The sequence below is a fragment of the Rhinolophus hipposideros genome (assembly GCF_964194185.1).
Source record: "Rhinolophus hipposideros genome assembly, chromosome: 11".
In the NCBI taxonomy this organism is placed as follows: domain Eukaryota; kingdom Metazoa; phylum Chordata; class Mammalia; order Chiroptera; family Rhinolophidae; genus Rhinolophus; species Rhinolophus hipposideros.
The window spans coordinates 9,458,670-9,479,895 of NC_138057.1; the positions used below are offsets into that span (position 1 = coordinate 9,458,670).

The 21,226-nt window shown below is 42.7% G+C and overlaps 1 protein-coding gene across 1 annotated transcript in view; it reads left to right on the forward strand.

The window, feature by feature from the left end:
* The window catches only part of LOC308504729 (uncharacterized protein), a gene marked incomplete at its 5' end in the record, with an annotated part of 64,957 nt that extends 45,880 nt beyond the window's left edge, over positions 1–19,077 (forward strand). Inside the window, 2 exons of the mRNA XM_081065913.1 lie at positions 9,871–10,056; positions 14,576–19,077. Coding sequence (XP_080922039.1) covers positions 9,871–9,934 — 64 coding nt within the window. The 3' untranslated portion in view covers positions 9,935–10,056; positions 14,576–19,077. The remainder of the gene's footprint in view (positions 1–9,870; positions 10,057–14,575) is intronic.
* Between the last annotated feature and the right edge of the window lie 2,149 nt (positions 19,078–21,226).

Genomic DNA, 21,226 nt, shown 5'->3' on the forward strand with positions numbered 1-21,226 from the left:
CAGGTAGGGACTTCATACCACTATAGTCTCGCTGGTGGCACTATAGTCTCACTGGAGGCTGGAGTCACACGACCTGCAACCTGCTGTCCGCTTCTCTGCCTGCCAACTGACTCGACTCTCGACTCGACTCTCCGACCAGTGCAGCCGCGGCAGTTATATCAGTGACTAATTTGCTACCTGGTTATAGCTGTTGGTCAATCAGCCACAGCTGACGGCCATCCACTACCCGAGTCAGCACCTCTCCATGTGAGGCCGAGAGCCTGGAAACTGCTCTCTGGGACTCTGTCCCCACACTCCACCCCTGCAGGGTCTCACCTCACAATCTACGCGACATGAGTCTTTCGCAAGGGGCCCTGTGCGAGGACCTGGAGGTGAATGCAGTATTCTGGACACAGCCAAGGTTTCTCAGGGCACCAACAGTCCTTCTGGGCATAGCCAGACTTCCTGGGCTTCTTAGGGTACCACCAGTCAACTCCTGCCCTCCTCGCATGTCGTACTGTCGCACTGTAACCACCCGTCGGGGCTGCGGCAACATTTGAGGAGGGTGGTGAGCATGCCCGCGTGTCACCGCTTTCACTATCTGGATTCTGAGATGGAACTCTCCTACCAACGTCTGTAAGCTGAGGCCATGTAGCACGTCCACCCTAGAATATATTCCGGAACAGGGGAGACATACACCTTGTAGGTACTGAAGCCTTCCTATACCCAGTGGTAAGGAAACAGCTTTTACAGTCACAGTCTTTCCCCCGTAGCCATCAATGCAGATTGCTGGTCCAGGGAACAGTTCTGGGTTCCCATAAACAAGACTGCAGTCTGCGCCAGTGTCAACTAGGGCCAAAACCCTGTGCACATTAGAAGGGGACCAATGTATGGACAGTTCCACGTGGGGCCTCCCGTCCCTGCTTGTCCCCTCTGACCGGGTACCTTGGCCCCTAATCAAGCTGAAAGGAGTCGGCCTCAAGTGGCCGCATGAAGTCCTGGAGGGACATGGGTCATGCTTTCCCAGACTTCTCCTTTCGGCTTCTCTGGAACTGCTGTTCTGGACGCCAGCTGTTTCCAAAGTTCCACCAAGAGTGCATTGGGTTGTCGGTCTATTTTTTCCCCCATCGACCCCTGCTGCCATGAGATCACGCCACATCTGTGTGCGTATTACTCTCTGAGGCCCGCGCGACCTCGCCCCTTTACTTTTGATTTGGGTGTCCAGGTCTCAACTGCGCGGACCTCCTGTCTTAACTTCCTTCGCCTCCGGCTTCCAACATCCCCTAGGGTAGCCATGGCAGTTGTAACTTCATGGATCCGTCGCCCCACGTAGGGTGTAAGAATAGCAACCAAGGATCCAAAAACACTTGCAAGTGCAGTATCCAAAACCAGATCTCTCATGCTGGTTGTAAAAAGCTTGTCATCCGGCCCCTGCATATTAGGGTTGAAAATAGCACGTCTCATACCCATTTCCCGGATGATTTGAGTAAGTTCCGTATATGACTGCCATTGACTCACAGTGTCTGGCAGTTCACCAGCCTCTCCCCATACTGTGCGTACCGCAGCAGTGAGCCACTCCATTAGAGAGTGGTTGCCTTGGTTTTGAGACAACCTATGGCAGTTCTGTAACCTTTGTCGCAGGGATGGATGCACTGTCACGAAGGCTAGCTTTTCCATCTCGCCTGGGGAACAGAGAATGTTGTCTGCTCCCTCATCCCATAAACGTAGTAGCCAAGCCGAGACTGGCTTTCCAGGGCTCTGTCTGTACCGCCTCCCCAGCTCCTGTAACTCAGTGGGAGTGTAAGGGGTATAGGTTGTGAACTCAGTCACAGCTGGGTTGCCGGCAGCAATGCCCCCGGGGCCCAAAGGTTGCTCATGTTTTACCCTTTGCTTCCAGATTGGCCGGGCTTGGGGGTTGGGAGCTACATTGTCTCCACTTGCTTCCTCCGCCTCTCCCTCCACTGTGGGGCCCCTTTTCTCACAGGTGGACCTGAGCTTCCAGCGCTTCCAACCGGGACACCTGGTCCGGCGCCTGGGCCATTTCATTAAGCGCACTTTCCGTGTTGGGACTCAAGGCTGTGAGGAACATCCAGCCCACGCGGCTGGCTGTAGCCTTCTCCTCCTCCAGCAACTGCTCAGCTAGAGCCTGCAGGGTCCTCTCCATGCTGGCCGGAGAGCTGTCCATGTCCTCTCACCCCTCCGTGGGGGGGGTCCAACTCCTGAGAACAGTGGCCACGGGGCACCACACACTGTGTGGGGGCCACACGTCCTCATGCCCAGAGTCAGACTCCATTCCTACCTGGTCAGAATCTTGCTCGCTGTGCCAGGGGTCTGAGTGGGTGGAGGCCTCCATGTAAGATGTCCACAACCTCGGAGCCTTAGGCCGCAGCAGATCACCAAAATGAAGGCAACACCTTCCATGGCCAAGAGGGTGGTGAGCCAGCTGGAGGCTTGAGTCTCTCAGGCAGACCATGCCTCCCGTTCCTGGTGTCGCTCCTCACGGGTTTCCCGAAGCTGAACTTTTACACGCACAAACTGCTCCACCATGCTTCGGCACCATACCCTGCTCGCTGCGCCATTTGTCATGCAGGAGACCCTGCTCACTCTGCCATTTGTTGTGCGGGGCAGCCTGCGGGGTCTCCCCACATAATAATGCAGGATATGGCTAGGCCAAAAAGGGACACCCACAGAGCCACAGGTAGGGGAGTCATACCACTATAGTCTCACTGGAGGCTGGAGTCACACGACCTGCAACCTGCTGTCTGCTTCTCTGCCTGCCAACCAACCGAGTCGACTCTCGACTTGAATCCCGACTCTCTCGACTCGACTCTCCAACCAGCGCAGCCGCGCAGTTATATCAGTGGCTAATTGGCTACCTGGTTACAGCTGTCGGTCAATCAGCCACAGCTGATGGCTATCCATTACCCGAGTCAGCACCTCTCCACGTGATGCCGAGAGCCTAGAAACTTCTCTCTGTGATTCTGTTCCCACAGATGGGATGTCCTGTAGTCAGGAACAATGCTCAAACACACTTGGGATCTGCTCCAGGCATGGCCCTGCTGCCACGGCTGTGCGAACAGACATAGCAGCTCATCCTTCTGGTGCAAGGACAGGACACTAGAACCCCCGTGTCCTCTGCACTCCAAACAGGACACTTCCTCTGCCACACTGCAAAAGCCCTGAGTCCATGTGGATCATGCTTCCTCATGTTTCTCTCGTGTCCCTTCAAAGCTTGTTTCATGCAGGTGCACATGATTATGGAATCTACTAAGGCACACGCCGTGCAGTGGTGTGTTGAAGCTAGCTCAAATCAGCTTATGAGAGCTGACTGTTAAGTTTTAAGGATTTTATAGGCCAGTTTTTAAACTGTTGGTAACTTGAAATAGGCATAGTAGGAGTATTCACACCATAGAAATTGGCAAATGCTACAAATCGGGGTTTTTTACCTCCCTGGAAAGCGGATTGTGAAACATCTACCATGACATCATTGCAAAGGATGCTGGGTATGTTAGTCTCACATCTTTTTAGGGAAGGTGGACCCCATAATATGTGAAATTCTGTGGATACATAGGAATGCTATTTAAAGTACGAGTATGCTATATAGCCACTAAAATAGCAAACCGTTCGTTTCAGGCTTTCCTCTAAACGACTCCCTCATTAAACTGTCTTTTGGTGTCTGATAATGTAGAGTAAGATAGAACTGCAAATGTTCTTCAGGTTATAGCCAGAATTTATAGCCTTGTCTCTTCCTTTGGACACCCTGCCAAGCAACTCTGTCTTCCCTGAAATAGCTCCCACTTTTTATTAAAAGATGAAAGGGAAACATGTGACCTTTTGAAATGTGAATGTGAAGCACTGGGTTGTGACCAGTCTGAGTACAGTACTCTCCTAGGTTTGGGTCTCCAGGAATTATTCCCAGAAGGAAAGTAGAGAGAATAGATTCCGAAGATCAAATAATGTTGGAAATGGGCACACAGCAATTATGGGAGAGATGTAGCAAGGGGCACCTCTATTCCTAAAAAGAGCACAAAAAGGAAGAGACTAATTGGCAGGCTCAGAAGTGGGAAATCCTATTGATATAAGATGCTCTCCATGGGGAATGAAGAAATTGGGCAGGCTGGGGTGTGAAAGTAGAAGGACCACTGGAGGAACTGGGAAAGGGGGAGAAGGTGCAGACTCAATGCCCTCTTTCCCTCCCATGTTCTTATCTTCTCTAGACACCGGGAAGAGTCCCGGAACTTAAGGGAAGGCCAGAGTTCTAGCCTTGCCTAGGACAGAGCTCATCTTGACAGGCCAGACCTGCAGCCGGGCTGCCCCCACTTCAGTTCTTCTCCTACACACGCATTCCAGGAGTGTTAGCCCTACTGTGGATGCCAAGAGTAGTGGGCAGGCTGCATGGATGCCTAGCTTGGGGTGGCAGAGATATTTCTGGAGCCTAGGAGTAGAGAGACAGTTCTAGGTTCCAAGAACAGTGTTTGGAGATGTTTTGTGAAGGACACATAGGTAGTCTTCTCAGCCATAAAGGATGCTCCCTCAGTGACAGCAGTGGCGGCAGCTGCTGTGATGCGTACAGACTGCTCAACTCAGTTGGTACTGCAGGGGGCCTTGGGCATCAGTGCGGAGCCCCTGCTGGGTAATAGTCACTTCACCCGCTGCATGTTAAAATAACATAAAAATAGCACTGATCATAAAAGTAATATGTGTTTTCTGGAAAATTTAAAAAATATGGAGAAGTATGAGGAAAAAAATTTTAATTAGTATTATCTTGGCTTTCCCTGTCAGTCTTTTCTCCTATGTATTTATATTTGGTATGTTGTCAAGGTCATGCTATATGTTGTGTAGGTATATGTTTTTCTTTTTCTTTAAGGGGAACAGGACTTTATTGGGGGAACAGTGTGTACTTCCAGGACTTTTTTTTTTCCCAAGTCAAGTTGTTGTTCTTTCAATCTTAGTTGTGGAGGGTGCCATTCAGCTTCAAGTTGTTGTCCTTTCAGTCTTAGTTGTGGAGGGCGCAGCTCAGCTCCAGGTCCAGTTGCCGTTGCTAGTTGCAGGGGGCGCACCCCACCATCCCTTGTGGGAGTCGAACCGGCAACCTTGTGGTTGAGAGGATGCACTCCAACCAACTGAGCCGTCTGGGAGCTCAGCGGCAGCTCAGCTCAAGGTGCGGTATTCTCTCTTAGTTGCAGGGGGCGCTGCCCACCATCCCTGTGGGAGTCGAGGAATTGAACTGGCAACCTTGTGGTTGAGAGCCCACTGAATCGAACCGGCAGCCTTTGGAGTTAGGAGCACGGAGCTCTTAACTGCCTGAGCCACCGGGCTGGCACAGTATATATTTTTCTTAACCTCATATCATAAGAATTTCTCTATGTTATTATGTTTTTTTCATAGTCATTTAAAATAATTGCATGATATGCCATTATCCATATATTTATATACATCTATCTGAATATTTATCATCTGTCTCTATCATCTATCTATCTATCATCTATCTATCTATCTATCTATCTATCTATCTATCTATCTATCTATCTATCTATCTATCTTATCCATTATAAATAAGACTGGGATAAACATTGATCTGTGGACATTTCTGATTATTTCTTTAAGTTAGATTTCTAGGATAGAAATAACATTAATAAGTATTTTAAAGTCTGTTGATATGGCTTCCTCAACTGACTTCCCAAGTTATCATCTAGTTTGATATGTTGGGTACACCCTAATGTTGTAGTTAAGTGTGAAGAAGTTGATTTACGTTCTGACCCTGCCACTTCCAGCTCTCTCATTTGGGCCTCTAACTCTCTTTTCCTCATCTGTAATGTGGGTATAGCAATGCCTGCTTTACAGGTTTGTTGTACGGGTTAAATAAAAGAACACATGCCAAGCCTGTGGCCCAGGACCTGGCCCTTGGCAAATATACTGGGCGCTTCACATTCCATCACATACGCTCTTGGCCTTACCTCTGATGCTGACACATGGTGCAGGTGCACCCTGAAATCTCCTTCCCGGTCTCTGCTCAGGGCTTCTCTGTGTGGGCACTCCTGTGTATGCAACTCAGAAGTGTAAGAGATTTACTGTCCTGTGAGTCAGCCCTTGACCACTAGAAGGCAGTCCGTGGGTGAATCCTGCCCCCTTTTTTCCCTGGGTAGATGGTCCTGAGAAGCACTTTGCAAACTAGATCCTATGGGATGGAGTGAGCAATGGCCCAGAGTGGTGGTCGGTTCTATCCCGCAGCGTGGGATTGGCTTCCCTGGCTCCCAAGCCACTCCCGTCTTCCATACTCCTGCTCCCTTGGGTCCCATTCCTAAATCAACGCATGTGAGACTTTGTCTCAGGCTCTGTTTCTGGGGGAACTCAGGCTAAGACAGTAACCATCAATAAATGTTAGCTTTTATTAATGTTACTGCTAATATTTTGTATTTCCCTCATCTAATGTATAGTCTGCAGGAATTTCAGTTACCTACAAAATATTTCTCAGGCTTCCTTGAAATCTCCATTCTGTTCCTTGTAGAAGCACCAGCTTTTGGTATTTCTGCCACTCTTGCCTTCTCTACATCACTAGCCTGTGCTACTCCAGCCTTCTCTGGTCTGCTTCTGCCCAAATGGTGAACATACAGGCTCTCCCAACCCTACCCCTTTCATTTCCCAGGCACCCTCAACTCAGGGCCTTGTACGTCATAGAGATGCATGTGGAAGACCCACAGGCTACTCTCACTTTACCAAATAAGGATGCTTCCCTTTTTCTTGGAAAAATGAATGAACAAATTTTTTTGGCTGTTAAGTAAATAATATTAAAATCTGTGTGTCCTTTCCCAGAAGATACATCATGCATTTTTTAATAAGGAAAGAGCGCAAATATCAGTTTCTGGAGGCAAAGGAGACAGTGATTTATTTCCCCCCTTTGAGAGGATTGCTCAAGAGAACAGGCTTTTGTTCTCATTTTCACATAAGTAACCCCAGATCCATCCCCGACATTCCCATCACTCCCCTGGGCTTTTATTGTAACTTCATCATTTCCTGAGTGGCTGAGTGGAACCATGTTAGAACTACCTGTCCCCTCTACACTTCCACCAGAGTTGTCCTCCTCAAACACAAATACGATTTTGTACTTTGTAGCTTAAAGACCTGTCTAGGAGTCTTCATCGTCCAGATAGTGAATGGATCCCTTAGGATCCTTTATTTCCCAGCATATCTTTTACATTCTTCCCCTCACCCTTCACCGTAGTTGCAGTTCTCAGCATCAGCATCATTTGTGAACTTGTGAGAAATGCAGATACGTGGGCCCACTTCAGACCTGTTCAGTCAGAAGCTCTGGAGTGAGGCCCAGCGATCTGTGCTTTAACAAACTCTCCATTACTAAAGGTTGAGGACTACTCACCTAAGCAAAGCAGGAATGGCCTTGACAGCCTATCTGGAAATTCCTATTCATCCTTCAGAAGTCAGTTTGGTCATCACCTCTTCCATGAAGCCTTCTCTGCCTTCACCGGACAGCGTTTACCATGCCCTCCTCAGTGCTCACACGACATATCTGCTGTGTGAACTTAAATACAGTCTTGCAATTACTGCAATTTACTTGTCTATCTCACTGATTGGACTACGAGATTGGAGGAATAGAGACTCTAAAAGCTTGTTTTAATTTCTCTCCTCTGTGTACACACACACACACACACACACACACACACACACACACACACTATAGCTTTTATAGAGAAGGAGATCAAAGGATAGAGTAGGAAGCCACTGTTAAAGTTCATCGGCCATTTCCATTAATTGGGATCTCTTCTGACAATACCCCACCATGAGGTGGTGTAGCCAAGTTTTCCTCAGATGTCAACGGAATGGATCCATCCTTAGCTCTTGAGAAAAGGGGGCCTATTGTCAGAAAATGGTCAGTTCCTGGCACTATAGATAAGTAATTACCTGTTTGCTCTCTGGCTCTGACTCTTTTTTAAATAGACCAGTTGAAGCTGTAGTTGATTATTTTCTCTTCAGTCTTAGGGCTACAAAGACTTTTTTTTTTTTTAACTTTTATTTATTTTAAGTGTGTTTTTCCAGGACCCATCAGCTCCAAGTCAAGTAGTTGTTTCAGTCTAGTTGGGGAGGGTGCAGCTCACAGTGGTCCATGTGGGGATCGAACCGGCAACCTTGTTGTTAAGAGCACTGGGCTCTAATCAACTGAGCTAACTGGCCGCCCCAAAGACTCTTTACTTAGTAAAACCTAAGCCACTTAAAGAACTTTGAAGTTGCCTGTTTAGAGACACTGGTTTTTATATAATCTGGGAACGGACCCATGGCTCTCTCCTATCTGTCTATACTCTAGGAGTTAGTCTTGGGCTAAGAGGACAAACTCTACTGGGGACTCAGGAAAGGAGGTCGAAGGAGAGCCAGGGCAGATGGAGGAGCAATGATCCTGCCTCTACCCTCCTCTCATAATGTCTCCACAGCTATAAAGAGGTTGGGTAGTGGCTTCCAGTGTTGGCAACCTGGTGAGAGGTTTGCTGTGTCTATGTGGAGAGAGCGATTGTAAAGACTTCTTAGTAGGGTAATGGGCCAGGTCTCACTATATTTCCTTTATCTAGGTATCCCCAGTGGCTAGGACAGTGCCCAGTATACAGGCATACCTTGGAGATTACAGGTTCAGTTCCAGACCAGTGCAATCAAGTGAATATCGCAATAAAGCCAGCCACACAATTTTGGTTTCCGAGTACACGTAAAAGTTATGTTTACACTGTACTATAGTCTATTAAGTGTGCAATAGCATTATGTCTAAAAAACAATGTACATACCTTAATTAAAAATACTTCATTGCTAAAGTATGCTAACCATCATCTAAGCCTTCAGTGAGTCGTAATCTTTTTGCTGGTTAAGGGTTTTTTTTTTATAAAAAACACAGTATCTGTGAAGCACAATAAAGCAAAGCACAATAAAATGAGGTATGCCTGTACAGCCAGTTCAAAATAAATCATGGTCGAACTTTCACAATTGTGAATTCCAGGGTTTGTGGGCACTATACTACATAAAGTCGTTTACCTTTTTCCTACAGTTTGGATTGGATCCTAGACTTTTTGATAGGTCTCAATTTAAAAAGAGAGATGCAAGCAGCCTGCAGCTGCATTACAATTTTCCTCCAGGCCAGAAGCTTTCCTATAAACCATTTGATGAAATGGCAGATGGCAAAGTTACAACCTTTGCAGTTCTAAGACTTAATAGAAACCATGATCAACTACAGTAATAGACTATCTTGTAATCCAAATTGATGCTTTTATTGTGCTATGATGGGCTTGTCACTTGTTCTGCCTCTTTGTTAATTATGACAAAAGTTGCTGTAATTATACATATTGAACAATATATCTTTGGCCAATATCCTTCAGATATAATTTGTGTAACTGAATACCCTATTTTGGGTATTGCTTTAAGAACTAAAAAAGGAGAAAGAGATGACTCTGGCAAATCCTGCGCATTTCTGAATAAGTGTGCATTGGGTAATAATAGGCTGAAATGAAAGAAGTAGAATATGCTGGAATACTTTTCATTCAGCAGAGCTCACCTGGGTCCTGGCAGTGAGGAATTCTGGGAAACAGATTCTCTCCAGTGGGATTCTTGATTTACACCCATAAGAGCCTGATTAAGGATGTGGCAGTGGACTGTTATGATTATCAGCTCAGCTTCTTCAGGCTGCAGTTAATACATCCCAAGGACCACACATTCCATTTCTGTGTGCCGCTGCTTGGATGTGGGCCCTGCACATGTATGACCAGTGAATGGCTGGTTCCTCCCCGCCCCCCCAATCGCAGACGATACCCGAGATTAATAGAAAAGCCTGCCTTTTGTGAGGTATCGTAATAAGGAAGATGAAAGTTTCTTCTGTAATACAGTTTTTGCTTCTGCTTCTAGGATGCTGCAATTGGAAGTCCTGCACACAGGATGGGACATGAATAATGGTGGCATGCAGCATTAGTACAACACTCCATTCATCACTGCCAAGGGCAAATGGGTAACTCTGAAAACCATCCTGGGACGCGGGAAAGAGAGAAGAAGTGCGAGCCCTTTGAAATCATGATTTAACATTCAGCAAAGGATGTGAGTCTGCATGTTAGATTGGGCCATATTTTTTGAACTTTAGCATATATAATGATATTTATAATGTGACTTTTATGTGGAGCTGATTAATCACACAATTGACATGTGGATATTTTCCAAGCAGGCATTTGATTTCATGTATATGTGCTCCCTGTTCATTGAGGGCCATCTACACTACTAACCCTGTTTCAACGTGGGGTTCAGACTCCTCATTCACAGAAAACTGATTTCTTATTGTAGGTACCCTCCTTTAATCGTGACATGATTATATCACGTGAGTGATTTGAGGTTTGTAGAGTATCTGATTTTTGTTTCCCAGCCAGTACAACATTTTCTGAAGAAGAATAGAGGATTGGAGATCTCTGGTTCAGGTCAGAATAAATGTGAAAGGCTTGACTTTGGAAAGGATAAAGCCAATTTAATTTAAATGAGGTTCTTAGCCAGTGACAGGGAGTTGAAATAGTACCTAGTCTCCCAGAAGAGGCTGGCATGATCTTTGTGCCCTAATCAGGCTTCCTTGGGCTCAGGTGGACCTAAAGAGCAGTGGAATATAACAGGAAAAATCAAAGAAGAAGTTATGTCCCAGAGTCTGGATCAGCACTGCAGGGCAGGGAATGAATGGGGCAGGGGTGGGGTGGGGACAGGCAGGGAAGCTGTGACAAGCAGTTTACCTGCTGATCCAGCAGATCCTAAGTCCGTGGGCCACGGGATCAGGTCCAGGTACCACCTTGAAATCCAAAGCTGCTGCTATACTTCCTGTTCCTGCCACATCAGACCTGGGGCTGTATGTAAATACGTCATCAGCTGTTTCCTTTGGGAAGGGCTGGGGAAGGCAAAATCAGAGAAACAGGCAGGGACCAACCTTTTGTGATGTTTTTCCTGGAAGGGTCTGTCATGGAATAATGTCCTAGAAACTAGAAGGAAGGGCTGCTCTGACCAACTGACCAGGGACTGGAGAAGATGCCTGTGAGTCCAGGAGCAGGGGATGGGAAAAGGATGGAAAACGGCAGAAAGTGAATTATCTAACCCTGCCACTGATTGCCACTGATCACAGTACAGGACGCATCCCCAGACCAGCTTGCTTTGCCCAGAGTGTCTCTGTACTTCTGGGCTGGCACAGCTGAGCTCCAGCTCTGTCCCGAGTCTGGGATCTCCAGTTCTGCAGAGGCACACTAGCCTAATCGAGCCTGGCCACCTTCTGTGACCAACTCAACAGGAGAGTCTAGAAGATAGCTACCAAATGTACCAGTTTATTCTTTTTATTTTGGTTTCCTTGAGCCGAGAGGATTAAAATGGTAAGAAAGCTCAGAGTGGCAACACTCTGAAGGTAAACTTGGGATAGAAAAAGCCTCATTTTCCAAGAAGTACTGTTTCTCTTTGTTGCTCACTGAGACCTGGGAGCTACTCTTTCCAATGGGAATGGAACCTTTCGTTTTTGTTGGTTCTGTGTTGTGGGAGTCAGCCCCTCTTGGAGCTGAAGCTTGATACAAAGCCACAGTGAGCTGAGTTGCGCTTGCTATTCCTTAGACTTCACCTGATAGTACCTTGTTTGGAGAGAATTATAAATGAAAGGGAAACATTCCCACTGGCCAGAAACTTGGCTTAGAAGTGCTCATTTGGGGAAGCTCTTTTTTGCTGTTTAAATAAATCTACTGATATAAATCAATATTTGTGACTATGAGAGCAGACCAAGTAAACAAAGCCTACATATTTATTGTGAACGGAAACGCCTTAGAGGTTCTCTGTGGGAATTGAGGAGTGGGAGAGAGCTCATCATTTTCTGCACAAAACGAACTGTTTCATTCGTTTAGTTACAAATACATTTTTCTTTAAAAGTAGTTATTACTGAAATCTTGCCAGATTTGTGCCTCTTACAGGCACAGGAAGCATCAAGAACATGAGGTACAAGCAGCGGCATCAGGATTAGCTCTCACCTTATCCCCACCATCTGGAGAAAACTATTGAAAAGGAGAAAAGCAGCTACTGACAGAGTGTTCTCCTGTTGGACGGAAATCATCTCACAGAACATGAACATCAGACAAGGGCATACTGTAACTACGGAGAAGTGAGAGAAAAATAAAATGAGAGAACTTGGTAATTTATCTACGTCAGCACAAACTAACACAAACCACAAGCATATCAAATATCCTCCTATTTCAGCTCATGACTGTCACAGCTCCCCTGGATCCTCCGTCCCTTTCTCCTTCCTTCATCCCTGTCTTTCCCTTTCCTCCTCCTCCCATCTCTTTTTTGCTTCTTGCCCTCTCTCTCTTCCTCCTTTTTCTCCTCTTCTTTGTTACATGGCTCACCAGCGTTTCTTTAATGATTTAATTTTTTTCCCCCTGTCACATGAACAGTAATTGTGGGTCACTGCAATTCTTTCCTTGAAACTCTGTTCATCTTGCTTCTTTGTCTTCTGAAGTACTATTTTGGGAAAGAAATCTCATGCCTATTCTGATATTTTTTTGTTTGAATATACATCTTAAAATAATTTCAATCTTAAAAATTATGTAAAATCTCTCTTGGAAAATCCATTAGTTTGCTTCTTGAATAAATTGTAGAGTCAGTTGAAATATTGATGTAACTTCTAAGAAAAGATAAAATACATTATTTCAAAGACTGCATAATTAAAAGTCTAATCCTTGCTAGCACTGTCAGTATTTTAAATTTTAGTCACTGTAATGGGTGTGTCATGGTATCGCATTGTGATTTTAATTTGCATTTTTCTGACTAATGATATTCAGCATCTTCTCATATGCTCATTGACCATTCCTATAACTTCTTTTGTGAAATGTTCATTTAACTATTTTGCCTATTTTTGCTGGATTGTTTGTCTTCTTATTGAGTTGTAAGAGTTATTTTTATATTTGGATGCAGTCTTTTAGCAAATATCTGCTTCACTTTATGAAACTGAACCGGATATTGTAGCCAAACATATGAGTGTGACTTAATTAAGAAGAACTTTATGTAATTCCAATCTGTGATATACATTCCAATATAAGGTTTTGGTACCATATCAAAAGATTGGCATGTGAATGAGCAATTGCATATTTTAATCTGAAATATATATGTACTAGTTTCCTATTGCTGCTGTGATGAAGTACACAACACAGTGATTTAAAACAGCACACATTTATTACCTTAAAAGGTCTGTAGGTCAAAAGTCTGAAATAGGTCTCCCTGGGCTAAACTCAAAGTGTCAGTAGGGTGCTTTTCTTCTGGAGACTCTGGGGGAGAGACCGTTTCCTTGCTTTTTCCATCTTTTCGAGGACCCCTGCACCCGTTGGCTTGTGACTTCATTCCTCCATCTTCAAAGACAGCAACATCAGGCTGAATTATTCTTATGCTTTCATCTCTCTGGTTGTTCTTCTTTTGCCTCCCTTTTTCATTTTTAAGGAACCTCGTGATTACACTGAATCCACCAGGATAATCAAGGATAATCTTCCTGTGTTAAGATCATCTGATTAACAACCTTAATTACATCTTCAATCTTAATTCCTTTTTGTCATGTAACATAACATATTCACAAGTTCTGGGAATTAGGAGGTGGCCATTTTTGGAAGACCACTGTTTTGCTTATCATGATATATGTTATTAATTCATAAGATTTCCCTATATTTCTGTCTTTTTTGATTAACCCATGAACTTCTGGTCCCAAATGTGTCAGATAAGAGGACTTTTACAGTGTTGGAGGGAATTTGACAATTTAACAGATAACACTGACAACTACCTTTGATGTAGGTAATTACCCCATATAGGTGAGCACCTTGGGATGGAGAAAAGTTATTGTTCAGCATCCCTCACCTGGAAAGTGGCAGGCCCAGACTTGAACCCTGCTTCTGTGATTTCACTGGCATACTTTCTGATCCCCCCTACTCAAGGGAGCTATAGTATGAAATGAAAGCTATCATATTTAGATTATTTATTAGAGGGTGGTTTTAAAGTAGATCATGCAGAACACAGTGAATCATGGCAGAGACAAGGTATAGGGAACATTGGTCATTTTTACTGAACTTTGGTGGAAAACACATTGCCTGACCGGCATCAAGCGGTACACTCTCTGAGGGCCAAAGGCAATGAGGACTTAGGGATGGGGTCAGGAGGATCATGTTTCATGAGCAGTGACAGACAACTACAACTTCCCTTACTACAAGGGATGAGTGCCATTGGCTGGGAAGTGGTGCTGCTGGGGAAGGCTGAGCCTGAGAATTTCTTACCACATCTCATAGCCCTCATTGAATATTCAGGTTCCCGTGGCCTAAGAATGGTGGGTTACACTATAATTTGGGGTTATGTTGATATGTGATAGATGAGAGATATAAATGACAAAAAAAGAATTAGAGCAACAAATCCATGCCTACAAACTTCTGATCACTCACTAAGGCCGCTATACCGCAAGTCTTATCAATGGAAATTAAGTGCAGTGCACGTGCGTTTTATAGAAAACGCCAGTGGAGAACAAAATGGACGTCCAGTGGTCTCCTTCCTTCTTGTTAAGACTTGGATCTCTTTATTCCAGACTTACCTTCTATGGAACAGAGGAATTGTCTCCAGGAGCTCCTGGTTCCTGCGTTGGAAGGGTTGAACTGCCTGATCAGACTGCAGGTTACAGTGGAGCGTCCTCATCCTCCGATGGACCGGGAGGCTGAATGGCATTGTTAGGTAGAAGTTAGAATAGGTAGGAGAAGGAGGAGTGGTGGGAAGGGGGTCCATAGTGCTTACAGAAAAAGCTGGTAACTAGCTTTGATTAACTGCCTCCAGCCATGTATCTTTTTGTACAACAACAGATGACAAGAGGTGGTCTTGAGCAATATAAGGATCTGAGTCAACAGAACTTCACCCATCTTAGGAGGTCCCCCTTCTACCCCCAGTGGAAGAGCATGCACCACCTTTTCCCACCAAATCAATATGTAACTGCCTCACCCCACCCAGCAAACTGTAAGTCCTCCAGACAAGAGCTCTCTCGCCCTTTTTTTTGCACCAGCTCTCTCACCCACAGTTCTCTCTCCCTCTCTCCCTTTCCTCCCCCACCCCGTCCCCATCTCGGCTAAGCCCGTTCTTTTCCCTGAGAACCTATCACTAATAAACCCTGCTTGCATATTCATCAGCTTGCTGACCTTTGATGCTTCATTGCATCAGCAAGAAGAACAGCCTCCCGTAACAGCATGACTTGCCCTCCTCACTTTTGAGCAGTTTATCTACTGAGTACCTGAATGTCTCGTGGGTGGGAGAGGGGGCCAAGTCAGTGCCAGAGGCCAGGAGACGAGGAAGTGACTCTGCTTCTCAGAGGAGTAGTGATCTGCACTAGAAGCAACATATGCACTATTATAGTTATGAGGAAATTAATTATGTAAAAGAAGACTATGTAAGATAGTATCAATATGTAAAAAACTGAAGGTAAACAGAAGAAATGAAAAATAAGGCTCTCTTTATGAAGACTAACTGAAAAACAGTACTTTAAGAATTTAATTTCTTAGCTACTGCTGTCTTTGTTTCTTTCTCTCATTCTCCTTCCCTCTCATTTTTTCCTTCATTTTCTCCACTCTAGTGATTGGCTATTATTATGAGAAAATGTAGGTTGCAAAGAAGCCCTTCAAACCTTGAACAAATTATTGTAGTGTTCAGTTAGTAATGCTGAGCAGTTTACTTGTTTTTCACATTAAAGTCTACTGTCTAGGATCACTGAACCAGAGCAAATAGACCAGACACAAGGTTAAAATGTTAGTGTAACAGCAGCAGAAGCTATCAAACACAATTTCTGATTGCCAGGGAGACTGCTTGTTTCAAGGTTTCATTCTGTTGCTCGGAATTAAAGCTACAGTCTCTCTGCACTGATATTTCCCAGAGCTTTTGCCTGTGCTCACTGGTCCAGTGGCAAAGGGGAGATGCATGCACTATATTCTCTTGTTCATTTCTTGGATTTTTTAAAAGTGCCACTCAAAAGCTCCTTGTTTCACTCCTCAAAACCAAAACCAAGAAACACCCAAAAGCTCACTTGCAAACTGATTCATGCAAATTACTATTTCCTTTTGGCTTCCTACTATTTTAGCAGACATTTGCAGATAGATGTGTTTGGATCTCAATTTGGACCATTTGTTATTAATAAAACATTCATCATGCTCACATGCATATGGATTTCTGATCATTTTGGTTTACTGTTGAAACAAAAGGCTGCCCTTGAATTAGGGGCTTCTTATGAAATATTAAAGCTGTGTTAATGACTTTTCACTTAATCACTTTTCACATGGGCCAGGTTTGGTTTACGGTTTGGTAAATGTCAAGGGTACTAGATATAGTGATTTTGAATGACCCTCCGTGGTTCTCTGAATTTGGGCAGGACCCATCTGGCCATTTGAAGATTTCAGCATGTGGGTCATTACATATCCAGCAATCACTTGATAGATTCCAGCTATTCCCAGTGTTTGTACCACTCAAGGGCTCTGGTTTTCCAATAGTCTTTGCAGTTGGCATTGAGTCTCAGAGCAGATGTTTTCTTCTTTAGCCTTAATGCATGTGAGGTAGGAAGATCAGGGTAAATCTGGCTTTCTGTGTGAATCAACATGGTCTTTAGTCCAGAGGAAAAGGAGAAGTACTTCCAGAAAGCCATGCAGAACCACAGTGTAAAGCTCATTTTATTAAGTGAAAAATGACAATGTTCGCTCTTATATCCAAATGATAATAAAAAGGGATGATGTGGTTTCAGCAGAGGAAGGTTGATGTCTTGGAGACGTTTGGTTTGTTTCAGTTTATGAGTTACCTATGCATGGATTGGAGTGCATCACTCATAGGCCATTATTCTTGGTATTTGGGATCTCTTGATACCAAGACCACAAGGAGTGCTTTTAAGATAGAGCCTAAAAATATTCACTTGCTGATTGGTAATTAACAATAAAGTGTTACTACATTTTGAGAGTCTCACAGTGCTATGACACAAGGTTCTCCTATGGTCTGCAGTCACTTAGTCATATTAGTCTCACATCTTACATACAAATGGACCATCCGCATGTTTTACTTAGCTATTCCAGTGTGTCTGTGAGGGAGCTAGGGCAGGTGGTACTATTCTCCTATGGTAAATGAGAAAATTCAGTCTGTCATGACCTGGGAAGCCGCTGAGATTTTACCCTGTGTGTCAGCTATCAGGCTGGCATGTTACTGTTCTCTGGATGCTGCTGGCACAAGACATAAAACTCCTAGGTCAGAGACAAAGGTGGCAGCATAGTACAGAGCTTGAGCATGATGTTGGCCCCATTTCCCCATGGCCTCCAGCCCCCGAGGGGTGACACAGATGGGCCTAGATGGATGCTGTACGTGCAGTGGGTTGTGCTACGGAAGAGGGATCTGTTGTTTTTATAGCAAGCAGTAAGCAAACCAGCTCTTGGTCTGGGTGGAGAGGTTACCTTATCTTTCAAGGTTGCTTCTTGCACAAACAACCCTGAGAAATGGTGCCCCCCATTAAGAGCCATCAGGGTCTTCCATTCTTGGCGCAGCCAGTAAGAACGCAGGGTGTTCAGAGCCCATGGGGATTGCCTTTCCTAACAGATCAGCATCGACTAAGTGATGTTTTCAGGCTTTCAAGGCTGGTAAGTGGCAAAGCTAAAGCTCAAATCCAGGTTCTCTGATGCTAACTTCAGTTCTTTTTCATTAATGTTAATTAATGTTAATGTCACTAATGTTAATGCTTACAGTAATACCAAAATGAATACTAAATAATTTATGGATTATTAACCTTATACCAGAGATTGCAGGTGCTAATTCACATGCATTATCACTAAATCTTGTCACATCCCTGGAAAGTAGGTACTGTGTTCTCCTATAAAAACTAAAAAAAAAGGCCCAATTAACTACATTTCCTATGTTCACACAGGTAGAAAATGGTAGACCCCAAAGCTCATGAAGCCCAGACAGTCTCTTTTGTAGATATAATTTACCGGAAATTCTGTGTATCCAAACTATCTCCTTCATAGCTCTGCCAATCTTTGAAACCTTCACTGTTAGAGATTTGGTCTGTTGATTTAAGAATCTGTTTCTTGTTAAAAATCGAAGTTCTTTGGAAGGGGTAACAATGTCGTGTCAGTCATTTTATACTTGAGAACAAACAAGTTGGAAAGGTTTTTTCGTGTTTGTAAATGTTGATGGAGCTGAGGACAGAGAGAACATGAGGACACAGGTGTTCGTTTGGGAAGAGAAGGCTATGACAGAGATTAAGGATTGAAAAAAGGTTGGGCCAAAAATAGGAACATTGTCCAACTCAGTGTTTGGTCAGTGTGGTTCATGCTTTAATTTGTTGTGCTTAATGGCTGACTATCGAACATGAAGAAGTCACATCGCGCTGAAAATAATCAGAACATAGCTGATTCTGACTATCTCAAAATTCTACTTACGTAGAGACAGTTTTGTAGTCCCTGAGAGTGTGGGCTTTGGAGCCAGAGGGTCTGAGTTTTTTTTCTTTTTTTAAATTAAAATTTATTGGATTGACAATTGTTAATAAAGCTACATAGATTTCAGGTGTACAATTCTGTAATACATCATGTGTTCACCACCCAGAGTCAATTCTCTTTGGGTGTGAGTTTAATCTTCCATTTCTTAGTGTGTGATCTTATATATTTTACTAAATATTGGGCCTCAGTTTCTTCATTTGTGAAATTGGAATAATAATATAGGGTTGTTATGAAGATTAAATAACTTAATAGAGTTAGAGCACTTAGAAGAAAATGTGACATATAGTAAGCCCTTAATAAATATAAACTATTATTGTAAATTCTTATTTAGCCCACTTAAAATTCTTTTTGGACTGAGAACTAATATATAAAATAAGAATATTTAAAAAATATAACCTCCTTTAGTTTATTATAATGTTAATAGTCTTCCTCTTTTATGATTTTCAACTTACATGAAATTCCAGAAATAACTGACAAATGCTCAGTTAGGTTTAATCGATTGTAATCTGTTTACATAAAATAATTTTTCCTTGAATAAATTATAACTAATTTATGAATAAAATTCATTGTATTTTTTTTGGTTACAAAAGCAGTTGCTTTCTTGATTTAACATTTGGGAGTTCCTATTTTGTATCAGTACTGTGCTGGTTTCTGATGGAAGGAACCACTGTGAAGACAATATGGCTCCTCTACAAGGAGCCCACAGTCCAGTAGAAAATACTGAGAGATGAACAGATTAGTTTTTTAAAAAATAAGAAAAGTCTAAGAGACATGAAAACATAAAGAAGGAAAGAAAAAAAAAATCACACCTCCCCAAAGTAACTTTTCACAATATTGATTTTTTCTTTTAATCATATACATGTATTTTTTAATGTATACTTATGTATGACTTTTATACTGCTTTTTTCTTAACATTATATTGTATTCATTTACTCATATCATTAAATAATTTTAGAAAACATGATTTTAATGGCTGGTATTATATCATATGCACATATTACAATTCATTTTATTGTCATTCCCCTTGTTGTAAATGTAGGTTTCTAGTTTTTCACTAGACTATAGGTAGAACTTGGTAAATATCTTTTATATAAATCTTTGTGTGAATCTCTGATGTTTTCTGCAGTATAATAACTCTTAAAAGTAAGTAAAAATGTATACAAATATCAAGAAGGGGGATTAATACTTTAAAGATTTGTAATAGATGTTGCCAAATTCCTTGTAGAAAGAGTGGATCAACTTACCCTATCAATAGTATAAGCAAATATAAATTGTGCTGCATGCTCAGTACTACTTTCATTTCATTTTTTGCTAATTTTATAAGTAAAATTGACATCATTTTCGTTTCTTTGGTCACTAGAGTGAATTTTTTATTTGTATTTTTATTACAGTTATTTGAATAAAATTGAGGGTTTTACACCGTTTTTGGCCCTTTGTCCTCTTTTGTGAATTGCCTGTTAATGTTCTTTGTCAGTCTTTTTATTGTCATAGTCGTGTTTTTCATACTGAAATTTATGTAGTAAGAACTCTCAAACTTTGCCATACAATGTATGGCAAAGTTCCTCCCTATTTTGTTTTCTCTAGTCTGCAGAGGGAAGAGAGAACAAATCTAGAGAGAAGCACTTGCGAGACAATGTGAAGTCTCTGAGAAAGATACAAGGAATGCCTATAAAGTAGCTGGTATTCTTTTTTAAAAAAGATTTTTGTTAAAAGGTGTAACTAACATACAACATTATATCAGGTGTACACCATAGTTATTCACATTTATATACCTAAAGAAGTGATCACCATGAGTCCAGCAACCATCTGACACTGTACCACGCTATCACAATATTTATTGACTATATTCCCCATGCTGTACATCACATCCCCATGACTAATTTGTTTTATACCTGGAAATTTGAACCTCTTATTTCCTTTTATGTTCCCCCCTTTTTAATTTTTTGATTACAGTTAACATTCAATATTATTTTGTATCAATTTCAGGTGTACATCATAGTGATTAGACATTTGTGTAATTTAAGAAGTGATCTTCCTGACTAGTCTAGTACCCACCTGGCACTCTACATAGCTATTACCATATTATTGACTATATTCCCTATGCTTTACTTTACGTCCCTATGACTATTCTTAACTACCAATTTGTACTTCTTAAACCCTTTACCTTTTTCACCCTGCCCCCAACCCTCTCCCATCTATCACCCCAATAAATCTAGTACCCATCTGACACCATACATAGTTATTACAATATTATTGACTATATTCTTTATGCTATACCCTACATTTCCATAACTACTGTGTAACAACCAATTTGTATTTCTTTTTTCCCCATTTTTTTTATTAATTTGTATTTCTTAATCCCTTCCCATTTTTCACCGACCCCTGCAACCCTCCTCCTATCTGGCAACCATCAAAATGTTCTGTGTATCTATGACTTTGTTTCTGTTTTGTTTGTTTATTTTCTTTTTTAGATTCCACATATAAGTGAAATCACATTGCATCTGCCTTTCTCTGTCTGACATACGTGTACTCCACTTAGCACAATACCCTCCAGGTCCATCCATGCTGCGGCAGATGGCAAGAACCTATGCCCTTTGATGGCCAGCAATATTTCATTATATATATGTATATACATATATATAATGAAATATTGCTGGCTATCTATGTGTGTGTGTGTGTGTGTGTGTGTGTGTGTGTGTGTATATATATAATGAAATATTGCTGGCCATCAA